This window comes from Hippocampus guttulatus, chromosome 2 (assembly GCF_054856545.1).
Source record: "Hippocampus guttulatus isolate MCC_2025c chromosome 2, RoL_Hgut_1.0, whole genome shotgun sequence".
Taxonomy (NCBI): domain Eukaryota; kingdom Metazoa; phylum Chordata; class Actinopteri; order Syngnathiformes; family Syngnathidae; genus Hippocampus; species Hippocampus guttulatus.
This window is the reverse complement of record NC_141262.1, coordinates 4,757,501-4,771,132: the sequence shown is the minus strand read 5'-3', so window position 1 is coordinate 4,771,132 and position 13,632 is coordinate 4,757,501. Positions and strand designations below refer to the sequence as shown.

General features: G+C 40.8%; 1 protein-coding gene across 1 annotated transcript in view; it reads right to left on the bottom strand.

Annotated features, from left to right (window-relative positions):
• Positions 1-1,224: 1,224 nt before the first annotated feature.
• The window catches only part of abhd18 (abhydrolase domain containing 18), a 14,082-nt gene continuing 1,674 nt past the window's right edge, over positions 1,225-13,632 (bottom strand). The window contains exons 3-14 of the mRNA XM_086132210.1: positions 11,783-11,867; positions 11,557-11,657; positions 9,003-9,078; positions 8,808-8,892; positions 8,467-8,494; positions 7,597-7,735; positions 7,378-7,467; positions 6,904-7,005; positions 3,678-3,913; positions 3,369-3,508; positions 3,045-3,207; positions 1,225-2,904 (exon numbers count right to left, since the gene is read on the bottom strand). Of these exons, the coding sequence (XP_085988336.1) occupies positions 2,847-2,904; positions 3,045-3,207; positions 3,369-3,508; positions 3,678-3,913; positions 6,904-7,005; positions 7,378-7,467; positions 7,597-7,735; positions 8,467-8,494; positions 8,808-8,892; positions 9,003-9,078; positions 11,557-11,657; positions 11,783-11,867 (1,303 nt within the window). The 3' untranslated portion in view covers positions 1,225-2,846. The remainder of the gene's footprint in view (positions 2,905-3,044; positions 3,208-3,368; positions 3,509-3,677; positions 3,914-6,903; positions 7,006-7,377; positions 7,468-7,596; positions 7,736-8,466; positions 8,495-8,807; positions 8,893-9,002; positions 9,079-11,556; positions 11,658-11,782; positions 11,868-13,632) is intronic.

The window sequence follows — 13,632 nt, the reverse complement described above, 5'->3', positions numbered from 1 at the left end:
TCCCTTTCTCAGAAGTTGTCTTCATGTTCTGGATGGAAAACAGCTGTAAGTGCGAAACCGCAGTCTAGCTACCAGACGCGCCTACGTACTTGTGTGGTCTATGTTCACGAAAGGTGTTAACAGTATTTTCTGTTGCCAAGACAGTTTAAATTAAGGTCACCTCATAAGGTTCAACTGGCGGTCATATTGCAAGGCACAAAGTGAGGCTTATAGTCAAAGTCGACCTGTCTATGATACATAGTTTTAAGCTAAACTTGTAACATATACATACCTGTCAACTTTTCGGAGCGCCAACCTGTATAAACTACCAAAAAAATCCTTATAAAGAGCAAAAAATCCTTATAACACACCAAAGCATTTTATATGTCAAAATAATGGCAGAAAAAAACCCACGAAATTTTCAATGATATTTATTGTAGATCTCCATAATACAATGTCTGGTTAATGTCTAATCATCATTCTACTTAGTGGCATTACTGTGTTCAGAGTTGTATTACTGCGTTACTTTTTTTCACCAACTCCAAAGAGTTGGTGAAAAAAAAACCCCGGAAATTTTCAGAATCCGTATGATTTGTGCGATATGGCCATATACGTAAGATTCACCACAAAATCCGTATGAACTATGGCTAAATCGTATGAGTTGACAGGTATGCATATACAAGTGATAACTTCACTCATTAGGGGAACAATGGTCAGCCAGACCCTATCAGAGGTTGTACAATTAAACACGTTTCTTGAGATATGCAGTCACTACATAGGGACATTTTAACGGTATTTAAAATTTTAATCTTTTCAACTTTTTTGGAGGGGGTGGGGGGGGGGGGTAATCACACAATTTCTGATCTGACTTATTGGTCTAGTTGTGGTTTACATATGTAGCCTAACTTGCTGTCAACCAGTCCAGGGTTAAGGGGACAGGCTGGAGAATTGGTGTGGACAAGAAAATCTTTAGTAAGTTACCCAGAAACCGGTGGCTGTGACAGAAACCTATCATGCAACATAAATATGAATTATCATAAAATGAATATCAGCCAAAGGATTATTTAATGTAATGCATTTTTAATCCAAATGGGAAATATGAACCTTGCACCACCTTGTAAAACTGGCCAAACAGGTTTAATGTACTGTACATTCTGATAAAAATCCAGAGGTGATGAATTTGCGACGCGCCATGTGAATGCAAGGGAGAAAACATCTGAAATGAGGAAATAGTAAAATTTCAAGAAAGGTTAAGGTCAATTTATTGTCAAGATTTCAAGAAACTGTGTTGGTTTCTTTGCACCATAAAAGACCACCAACATCAACAGAAGGCTGTCCTCGAGCACTGTAAATGAGTAGAAAGCAGCTAAAGCACAAAAGGAATCCTTGTCGGTGACATTGGAAAAGGTCAAAGCAATGCAATTCCATTGATACTTGTAAATTCTATTTAATTACTTTGAACTTCCTTTAAAACTGGCAGTCTGAAAATGAGCAGCTATGTTGTGCACAATTCAGCTGATTACATTCAAATGACTTGTGTCCGTGATTTGCTTGCCATGGCTCCTTGTGATCAGATCATCTACATTCGAATGGCTAACTCATTCATCCAGTCGCTCAACCGATGAGATGAGCATGAGCAATGAGACATTTTTACAGTTTCCTGTGGTCCACTATAGCATCAAGGCATGTTTCACACATTCCATCCATGATCTGAACCGCTGATCGGTAGAATTAATTCAAATGTCATTTTGAAATTAGAAGCTAATTTAAGGCAAAGTGGGGATTGACATATTGTAAGTATTTGCAATCATGCTATGTATATGTATTATAAGTATATGACCACATTAGCTAAGCGATTTAAAAAATACGATTGAAATAGTCTTAAATCTTTAAACAGAGGGTAGCAACAACTGCACTTTCCAGTTTATTCTCTGATGACTTGATTAGCCTGTAACAGACCAGAGGTAGCAAGGTACAGTATTTTATTTTGGGATAGTACTAATAACTGCAGTAACGTAGGTTGTATAAATTGTTTCAAAGTTAGCAAGGGTCAAAATTCAAATGTACATATCATTTAGATTTAGGAATAACTTTTTTTAACTCATCAAATTTTGTGCAGACTCCCCCCAAAAGTGCACTTCCATTCAGATAAAAGATTTGTCATGCTATGTACTTATGGTATTGAATTTGTTATCGGATGGTCTTAAGGGCAGAAAACTTGACTCAAACAAATCTCTTAAAATATTCGAGAAAAATCACAATGAAATGCCCTTACTTGAAGAAAACAAAGCACATATTGAATACATTCTGTGAAATTTGATTGCAAATTGAAACTTGAGGATATTTTTCAGTTTTGTCCATTAAGCGAATTTTGACGTGCGGGTTGCTTCTCAGGAACGACACCCAGCAGAATAACTTCTTGGGACCGGTGTGCAAATGTGGACCACTTGGGTAACTACTTGAAAACGGGTGTGATTACAAATGGGGTAGAAAACAAGAAAGTGTACAAAAAATACAAAATAAAATAACATCCCGGGCACGTGCTGTGTAGGTTGCACACAAACAACTCAGTAATGAAAAAGAAACACGATGCAGTATAATATTATGAATAAAACATTTTAAAACAACTGCAACGGCAATTAGTTTCAGCTGGCAAAATGGGTGTTTGAGGGAAACCACAAATAATTATCACAATCACTTAACATCAAAAAAACACAACATAATTTTGAAGCTGCACAATTGCATTTCTTTCGACAGGCTGAGAGTTGCAAGTGGACGGTATGGAAGAACTGTAATGTGTACTGGACAAAACACGCACACGCGCACACACAGAGTGCAACTGCTAAGGGCCTCTTGGGTTGCCATAGCTACACAAGGTGGGGATACTTCAGGCAGAATCTGTTGAATGCATCATAGATGGCCTGTCTAAAAAACAAAAAACAAATCATCCATTCGTGTACGCTACAAACAAGGTGTGACTGCGACATGAAAAAGAATGCAAAGCAGCAGCAACATGCAATGTACCTGATCGTCGTAGGATTGTGAATTTGTGAAAGGGTGGTTACCTGAAGACATTCTGTTTGAACAGATAAGCACTGATATGTCCTCCATTCAGATAACGGACTTCGCATCCAGGCCAGATCTCCTGCAGACTGAGGACCCCCGTCCGAGGGATATAGGCGTCCTCTTTGGCCTGCACCACGATGATAAGACTGGTGTCAACGGGGACTAGGAAAGACACAAATACAGGTATCATTTTCCAGTTGAGACAAGAGATCGAAGTGGTCTCAATCACAATTTGTTGTGTACATTTCTGACAGCTAAAGTAAGAATTAAAGCAAATTCCCGCTCAGATTTCTGTTTATGGACATGATTTCTTCAGCACTAACCAGAGAAGTTTGCCATGTGTGTACACTCGTCCATCACTCCCTTCATGAAGCTTATCGACCCGCCGTGTAACGATGGCCGACAAATTTTGGCTGAATCTGCCTTCTTCTTCCCAATCTGTGATTTGGTTGCTTTGAAGCCACTAAATATTTAATTAAAAAAAAAAAACGTTTTAGTAATGAGAAATAGTAGGATAGACAATATGAGACCGTACAAGCAAAACTCATGCATTCCAAAAGTACAATTTGCCAAGTATTATTAGTGCAGTAGAGTACAAAATGGCAACGTTCACATTAGCTATAAATGATCACCTCGGTAAAGTGTCTAAACTTGTCTTGGTGCTGTCCGCTGATAATGATGTGTCCAACGTGCGAGCCACGCCCTTGCCGATCCACAGGTCAGGCCCAATTTCTGCCTTTCCTCCTGCTCTGGAGTAGCAGCCCACTGAGACGCAGTCTTCTCTCGGCTGGTCCAGCAGAAGCTCGAAGGAATTCTCTCGACCTGCCGAGTGTTTGACAAACTCCCGAGCCATCTTGAAGGAGTCGGCCTAATGGAGGGACACCCACCGAATTAGCTCACATGTCAAAATATTCATCCCTAATTATTTTACTCATTTTTTAAAATCAGAGATGCAAGTAAGCTTGTCTTGATGTTTTTTTTGGGGGGGGGGGGGTCACTGATTCCAAATCTTCAAATCTTATTTCTCCAGCACATTAGGTTTTTATAATAATGCTAATAATACATTTTGTAATGTTTATGAATTAAGGGGTAGGTTCAAGAACTGGTGGATTTTTTTCCCCCCTAAAATGTCATAGCTGTAAATTAGAATGAATGGCAAAACCCATATTGCACAAACTATTTCGAGGACAAACTTAAAAACAAAAAATGAAAAGATCTCAAAAACTTGACATGCAACAACAAAAGCAAAGACTTTCTGAAATCAGCATCAAAGATCCATTTAGAGAGACAGAAAGCCATCTGATTCAATTTTGCCATTGACCCATGTAGTTATTGGATGATATTCCGTATTTTCCGCACTATCTTGTCGAGGAGGGAGGAAATTTCATCTGTGCTGTATGTCATACAGCACATTTGACAATAAAGTTGTACTTGATACTTGATATAAGGCGCACCTACAAGCATTCAATTTTCCCAAACGCCGACAGCAGGCCCTAAAATCCGATGGCCCAATATAAACAGACTGTAACTCCCTTGATATTACCCAATGAGTGGTTTCCATGTAAGTATTCCTATGCCATCTTGTGGTTATTATTAGCAGGAACCAATTGTAACCTAAAAAGGTTCTGCCCGACACTAATTAACATGTGCATTCGCCAACACACACTGAAACAGGTGACTACTTTATGAGCTCTGCACAGCCAATAGGAAACGAAGAAAATACCAAAAGCATAGTTAACTACTGACTAAACGAAGGAAGAAGGAGACAAGCAAGACTTCTCGGGATATTTAGGCTGTTATGAATGTGAGCCCACTAGGGTTGTGTGTCTTTTTGTTGAATCAATTTTCTTCATAACCTTTGTCTTTCATGTATTATTTTGTAATGCCATTTGTATTTATATGTTTCATGTCCGTGTTTGTGACCAGTTCTGCATGGCTTTGCTCTGCATAAATAAAGTTGTATTGTGTCAGAGATTTCCTCGGACAAAGTTAAAGAAATGACTCGGCACACAGGAAAATTGTCTTCAATATCGGCGGGAGCGGATCTCTGAGAGCGAACGACGGCCAGTTGCTCCGCGATCACACTCTCTCCTCCCTCTCCGCCGGTTCGAACTTTTATTGCAAAATACAAGAAAGACACTGCCCCCGAGATTTGCACCCCGCGCCCCCCGGTAATGATTTGATTTACCCGAATACACAAGTCACAGACTTTGCTGATGACTAATGTCCACCTGGGCGCGACAGCTGTTCCCAAACTGTCATTTGGTATTCAACGACTCTTTGTTCCCAATTTGTTTATTCCCACTCTGTGATTGAATTTAGCCTTCGCCCCCCTTGCTTTAACGTGATTACTCAGGAAAGGCCCTCCGCCTAAACGGCCGACACCTCTGCGCTGAGTATGTCTAGACGTGCCCAAATTAACCGAAACTTTAAACATGATACAATTTTGTTCGTAGATTTCTCTATCATATTGTTACATTGTATTCCCTTTAGCGTAGCTCTATCTAGTGGCTGCATAGCGCAACTGCAGTCGTGATTGTACCTTCTATTCCAGTGGTCCTCAACTAGAAATGCTGTAGGTCCACTTTTTTTTTTTTTTAATAAGACCAAGGTCATGCACGGCGGTCATGGGGAGCAGGGATATATGCCCATTTAGTATGGTCAAGCCAAGCTTATACAAATCAACACTCCTCACAACCAACCAATAATGGGGTGCATGAAAATAACAATTACCGGTATTCAGTTTGCCTGTACACAACAAATAATGAGAGGTATTGTGTTGAAGCACAGGAACTCCTTAATTTTGTTAAGTTGTGCCTGCTTAATAATAGAAATAGCCCTTTTAGGGAAATAAGACTTTTTACTTTAACTTTGTTAAACAGTAGTTGTCTTTTTTCTCCTTAATTTAACAAAAACAAAACAAAATACAAATTTTACCAAAATAAGTACTAAACATGAAAACAAAAATATCCTTTTCATTTGTACAGTTCCCCTTTTCACATCCCCTCTGAAATCACTGAAAAATATATCAGAAGAGGAGTTAAGAACCATTTTAAATACTGACACAAGGGAGCACAGGAATGTGCAGTGCTGTTCTTCCACTAAAGGTCAATGCAATGTCTGAGGCATGCAAATATTATTTGAGGACGCCATTGTGATGTTCATTTACCATGTTGCGGTGTTCTGCTGTTAAACAGCTGCAAAGATCCCCGGGTAGACGGGAGCAGAACTGCACACGATCGAAACCTCCCGCGATTCGTCTTGTCTAATCGTCTGTGTGCGGCTCTCCTGGACTGAAGCTGTGAGCACACTGTGGCGTCGCGCATGCGTCTGTTTCCTGACACAATCATCCATTTTGAATGCGTGACGCTTATGTATGGGCACACCTTAAGTTCAGAGGAGCCAATCAGTGCATCGTTATCGCCGACATGGCCTGCTCAGCCAGGGTCTCCAGTTAGTCAAACATTATACACCCAAAGTCGCGCTGCTGCGGTCCTCTGCAATACATCTGTTCGTGCACGCAAAGAATACAACGGATAATTTTAACAAGCGATCGCGGTAATGCGCAGATTATAGTCCAAAAATATAAAATGTATAACGTAAAAGTCACTTTATAATTTATTATTTTATACAATTTGCCGAGGGTCCGGACAGAGGAGGTCGGCGGTCCGGTCGTGGATCGCGGTCCGCCAGTTGAAGAAGGCTGTTCTATTCTATGCGCCTTATAATGCAGTGCGCCCTACATATGAAAACGGTTTTGAACTAGGCCATTGATTGAAGGTGCGCCTTATAATCCGAAGCGCTTTATCGTGCAGAAATTACAGTACAAGCAAGTCAAAACAAAGACTGTCAACAAACCCCACAATACTCCAACAGCTTCATGATCTCTTCTTCATACACCGAATTAATGGCATATTGCTTCTCCAGCTCTGACCAATTCACTGCTTTACTGAGCACCCCCTATGCAAGCATCAAACACACAAAAAGGAAAAAAAAGCAATCCACGGGTCAAAGAGTCCTTCCAATGGATTTGCATCAAGACTAAAAACTGTAATAGCATGTAAACCAGCCTTTTAAGAGTTATTTTCTCATATTCATGGACAAATACTCTCAGCAGGGGAATGAGTGCATCTAGTCGATATTGCAGGAAAAATCAATCAGACAGACAGGTCGTTAGACATTGAAACTGATGACGGGATTATGATTCATTCAATCAGAATTTTCGGAGTCAGTCAGGAATTTGCTCATGTAATTCAATTCATTCAAACTTATGACACACTATATGACTAGTGTTGACTTCTTGAGCTGAGCTCGTCAAAGTGTGTCGATTACCGTGGTGAAGACACTCGAGGCAGTGGACCATGACAGGCAAGGAATCAGCGGGATGGGCTTCGGCCAATTCGTCACTGCTAAGGAGGACATCTTGAGAAAAACAAACGTAGCAAAGTCAATACTCAGTGTTTGTGTGTGTAGAGTACAAGGTAATTCTGCGCGTGCCATTCAAGTGTTCATGATTCTGGTGACTGAATGTGGGATGGTGTTGTCACGTACATATCCTCCCATGGAGATACCGGTCATTCCAACAGGCGAGTAGCCCTCACTCTCCAGCCAATGGAGAAGCACGGAGGACTCCAAGATAAGAGCTCCACCCATCACAAACAGGTCTGACACATTCTTGAGACAGGACCGCCTAAAAGAGAAAAACAGATATCACTTGGGTCCGTAATTGCAGAAATAGCTGGGACTTGGACTTTCTCAGTCTTACAGGGGTTAGTCAAGTCAAAAATCATCTTCCCAATAATATATTCTATGTGCTTTCACTCGCCGAAACGTTGGATTCTGATCCATATTGCGTTTGCGGAATATTAATTAAACATCAAAATCCACCCGTTTTTAGCCGTCTCAGGGAGCGGCCATTTTGCCACTTGCTATTGTCTGCAAAGGACATCACAGTAGCTCAGGGCTCAGGTAACGACCAATCGCAGCTCAACTTGCAAACGTCCCCTGACAAACTTTGAAAACTGAGACGAAACAAACAATCAAACAAACCAAAAAATGGGTGCATTTTGTTGCTTGATTCCTATTCCACAGAATACCATGCTTAGACTAGTGGGGCCACATAGAACATGGGGTCAAGAATGTTTTGGAGTTAAAAGACTCCAATACAGCCACAGCCAAATAAAAGAATGAATTTTCAGCTAAAAGTAATTTCAATCATCCTGATACTGCAGTGCTAATCAATGAAATGGAGTGCGCATGTTCTTCCTGTGCTTCTATGGGCTCGCCATGCGTTTCAGCTTCCTCGCACAGTCCAAAAACATGTAAGTTGTGGGTCCATTGAATATTAAACTGTCCGTATTGTAGCTATTGAATGTGTGTGGGTGGTTGTCTGTTTTAGCGAGTAAAGAGGCTTAAACTTACAACTGGTCTTTTGGTTTACGATAGCCATGTGAAACGGAGAGTCAAGGGCTCACATTTTTTGGAGGCGGAAAGACAAAGGGACAAAAACAGGACGAGCAGAAAGAATTCAGATGGAGGGCAACCGACTCAATACAGCCAAAATCTTTAAAAACTAAATAAATAAATGATACACTGCATACAAATAGGGCAGCTCTTGTGCAAATACTTGGGAGTTCAGCGTAGGGGTCAGGCAAATTTATCAGGAAAACAACGTCTCGATAGTAACAAATACTTGCAAGCTGCAACCACACTAGACATGTTACGTAAAACACTGGCAGGGTGCAAAAACAACAAAAGGATATAATAAGGGTTCTCCAAAAGCAGAGAAGCCATTCCCGCTTCTTTGACCATCGGCCTGGCCATCAGGGTCCTTCGGCGCCAGAAAAACTACAACGAGAACATCAGAGTAAAATCACTGAAAGTGTATGGAACTCAAAGTGGACTCAAAGTTAAAAAAAAAAACACACAAAAAAAAACCCACAACAAATAAATCTTACATGATCTCCAGTGCCAGCCAAATGAATACATACTGGCCTGTTGCTCTGCCATCTTTTCGGAACTATAAACTGGAACCTGAAAATACAGTATGTGCAAGTCAAGTGTCAGTGTTCATCACCCTGGATTTGAGAACATTGCAAGCATGTTAACTTTATCCCCTTGACCAACTTACTGCTCATTTTATGTACTGTACAATATGTCAAACACAATTTTAAAAAAACAAGAAAAAAAACGGCACGACAAATGAAGCCTGCTTGTACTTTGATCAAAGACATGTACAGTATATCCAAACAGCTATATATGTATTCTCTTTCTGTGAGTTTGCGATCACACTGTCAATATTGTTTTGTATTCAAGCATCCATATTGACTGTTTTTCATTGAGTTGCACAACCCCTGTCTTATAGTTTATTTCACCCAATCCGAAAAGTGTCATTCACATAACTGATTTACTATACATTATGTTATTGATTGAGGCTTTTTTTCCCCTTCACATTTATTGAATCAGGGAGGTCAAGTGAGCACCGTTAATTATTTACAATGATGACTTAGCCAAGAGGCAACATAAGAGTTGCTAAGCTATTTTATGGAGTCAGGTATTTGCTTTTGTCGTGTCAACTGGCTGAATGGACTTGAAGTGTATAGGGGTTTTTTTTGGTGGGGGGGGGGGGGGGTGACCTACATTTTCCCCTCACGAATGTGGAAAATGTTTTAGGGCCATCAATCCCCATTTATCGCAGATTTTTCTTTTTGGAGAGTAAAAAGAAAAAAGAAAAGAGAAAAAACCGTAACAGAAAGTAAAACATATACCGTGGTACCTCTACTTTAATTGTTCTGGAAGAAATTTCTTAACTAGAAAGTTTTGTAAGGAGAGACGCGTTTTTCATGTAAATGCCCAAATTGGTTCCCGACCCCCGCAAAAAATCTGGCACGTTTCCTAAAGCATAAAAATGCATTAAAATATGTAATAAATTGATGGAGGAAGACAAATGTAATATTATCATGTTTTAAAGTTTCATTTCAGTATATGCTTGACCTCGAACGGTATGTTCTCACAACTTGTACACAATGGAGCACACAGAAAAAAGGGCAACTTGAGCTGAATAAAGCCAAGTCCTCATTAACTGATAATGTCGGCAGGAAGGTTCAACTTCGGGAGGGCAACATGATAAAGATGTCTTCGGTTTGTTACAGTGTCTCAATTCATGTGAAATCTATCCATTGAAGTAACAAGGTATCCATTGTTTGTACCGAGAGATGTTTTGGCCTCCGAGGGGCGTATCAGTGGGCTGGGTTGAGAGGTGTGACATGTGAAGAAGGGAGTGTTTTTCTGATATATCACTTGTAATTTGCATACACAATCAATAAAAAGGCCGGCGAGGTTGCAGGGGTCAGGCGTCAGTTGGTAAGCGCACACGGAGTGGCTTCGTAGAAAACTGCGCCTCCTGCCTGCAGAAAAGACAATCTCTTCCCGAGTCTGTTTGTTCAACTGTCCGAGTGAACAACTCTGACACAAATCATGTTACAATTAGGTTATTGCACAATAAATGAGTGTTGTGCATAATGTAAAAAACAAAGAATAGAGTAAAAAAGAAGAATGATGGTCATTTAACTTTTAACTGCCATCCTCATCGTTTTTTGCCCTCTTTAGTTCTCCATCAGAAGTGGTTTTTGCCTGGCGTTTTATAAAGAACTGAGCCAAGGACGTTTGCTTTTGTCGGCTTTTAACACTCCTTCGAAAATGTCCAAGGTAAACATCAGCATAGTGAGCGATCGCCCGACCGGTGAACACTTTTTCTGGGTGATTCACATTTACGGAAAATTTTCGGAACACCTCCTGGGAGAATGACGAGGACGCTGCATCGACACATTTCTCTCTATCTACACACTTCGACACAAACAGTAGAGGTCCCTCTTAGCCAATGGGATGCCAGGATGATGCTCGGTAATAGCCAATGACAGAGCAGCTATAAGTATGTCGTGTTCAGGAAACTCGGGGTTGCGAGTAGCAGGCCATACTGTATTTTTTTACCTTTCGTATCTTGAAATTTCTTTCATAACAAGAGGCAATATTTTCCTGTTGAGACGTTTCATAACTTGAAAATTTCGTATGAAGAGACGTTCGTAAGTAGAGGTACCACTGTACTGTGAATCCTCGCATCGTCACAGTTTGACATGACTATTTGGTGTTTCGTCAATATTTGGTGGCCTTTCGGTGCCGAGCAACTATGTTGAACTGAGGCAAAAAGCTTCGCTTAGATAAGCAATAGCCATGTTTAATGTCAAAAAGGGTCCTTGGCTGCTATTTTGTGGCAATTACAAGTCTTTTTGAGTTTGCATCAATTATTTTTGGTTTTTCGATATTCATACAGATTTTGAGATTGCAATATTCCTTTAGCACAGTCCTTCTCAAATCGTGGGGCGCGCCCCATAGGATTCAGAGAATGGATGGAGTCCATCCATCCATTCTCTGAACCGGAGCCTATCAAAGCTGCAAAAAAAAAAAGCATGGCAACTGCTGTAATGTGTGTTGACGAGGTATCAGGTTTAATACCTTGCTTTCACAGCCTCTGTTGGCAGGATTCCGGGTACTAAGTGCTCCAGAGGTGAAACAAAGACACCGTCATGGATGTAGCAATCAGCATGCACCTCGGTCTGTGCAAAAAGTCAAAGAACACACTTGTATATCAAAATAAACGAAGCAAAACTCATACAAAAAAAACCACAGAAACAAACATCACACATATAAAGAACACTTGAAGGGAGAAAAGCTAGACTACCTTGTTTATATATACCGGATAGTCCTTGGGCACCAGAGACCTACACCTCTCTCTGTCTCCTATAATCTTACGGAACTCAAAAATTCTGCAGAGCACAACCCCACAAGTTCAACATCAGTACAAATCCATCCATCATGTGAGAGAAGTCATACGCAGGGCTCCAGACTGCTCCTAAATGGTGGCATTTTGCCCCAAAAATTGAAGATAGGGAGAGGACATGTACTCCCACACGTGCGGCAAGTAAATTTGTCCATGTCCATTTTTATTGTTGTTGTTATGATTGAATACTTTTTGTTGCTGACAAACTTGTCCTCCACACTTCAGCCCAATTATCAGTAGCATTTGCAAGCCAATTTACAGTGTGCACCGCTATATTTTCAACTGGCAACATTTCAGGTTAGGGGCTACTGTGTTCCGAATAAAAGAAGTTCGTCTGGAGCCCTGATACAGTTATCATAATTCACTGTCAAAATCAAATAGATTTTCACAAACATAAACCTTGTATATTTATTAAGAACATGGCATTGACATTTTTCATTTAGGTTAGGAAAGCATTGACTGTTTTTACGTTTTACATTGGTTGCATTATCTTTACAATTGCATCACAGTTCAGAATGTTAAAATGAGCCATGATATGCTTGGCTGTACAATGTTTTCATGAATATGTTGATCGCTCGTGGACTGATCTTAAGTCGATCGCCAGGGGTGTAGAGGCACCCCCCCCCAAACCCCCCCAAAAAACCCAAAACATTTTTGTGTCTGTGTGCCTGTTATTAATGTGATATATTTTTCTGTAGGTGCACACTGCACCCTGAGCATCCTATCAGTCACCATTTCACAAAAAGTATTAAAAAAAAAAAATTACATTTAAAAAGCAGGTCACCTTTAATTTAACGTACGGTGGCCCATGACTTGCATCACCAGAAGTTGATCGTGGTCACCAGTCTGCAATTGCAGCTTGTGATCAGAGCTGTTGCACTCCCTCTTTTATTGTTATTATTCTTATTCAGAGTTTGTTTCATGTACAATTTACCAAGGGTACTGGCAAAGAATGGCAATCTGGAGGGCCGAGAGAAGCAACGCTACGCGTACATACGATAGTTTCTGCACTTAACATGCTGCAGAAGTACGTCCCGTGCCTCCGCGTCAGGTCTCATACAAAGGTAGGCAGTGATTTCCTCTTCACAAACCCACAAACTCTTGTGTCAACTTTATTTTTCTGTTTTGTTCATCTTCGGGGCCATTATGGTTGTTGTGCATCGTGGCATCCGTGTCTAAGTGCACGTGTATGCAGGCGTGTGCGGTAACGGGTCAATCGCGGGAGGTTGGTTGATCGAAAAGTAGATCTTCGGTCAAAAAAGGTTGGGCACCCCTGCTGTTCATCTTCGGGGCCATTATGGTTGTTGTGCATCGTGGCATCCGTGTCTAAGTGCACGTGTATGCAGGCGTGTGCGGTAACGGGTCAATCGCGGGAGGTTGGTTGATCGAAAAGTAGATCTTCGGTCAAAAAAGGTTGGGCACCCCTGCTCTAGCATGTTATTGTTTGAACATGCAAACAAATCAGAAGTTGATCAGTGTCACATAAAAAAGTGGAGGCAGACGTATCAACAATTAGGCCTAATTAAAGCAGTTTTCTCATTAAAAAAACAAACAAACAAACAAAAAAATAATCGACCGATGGTGCGGGATGTGAGAAAACCCACACAGACCCGGGGAGAGCATGCAAACTCCACACATGAAGGCCGGAGCCTGGAATCGTACCCCTGACCTCTGCGCTGTGAGGCAGACGTGCGAACCAGTCGACCACCGCACTGCACTAAACATTTACAGTACAGCCAAAAATGTTAAGG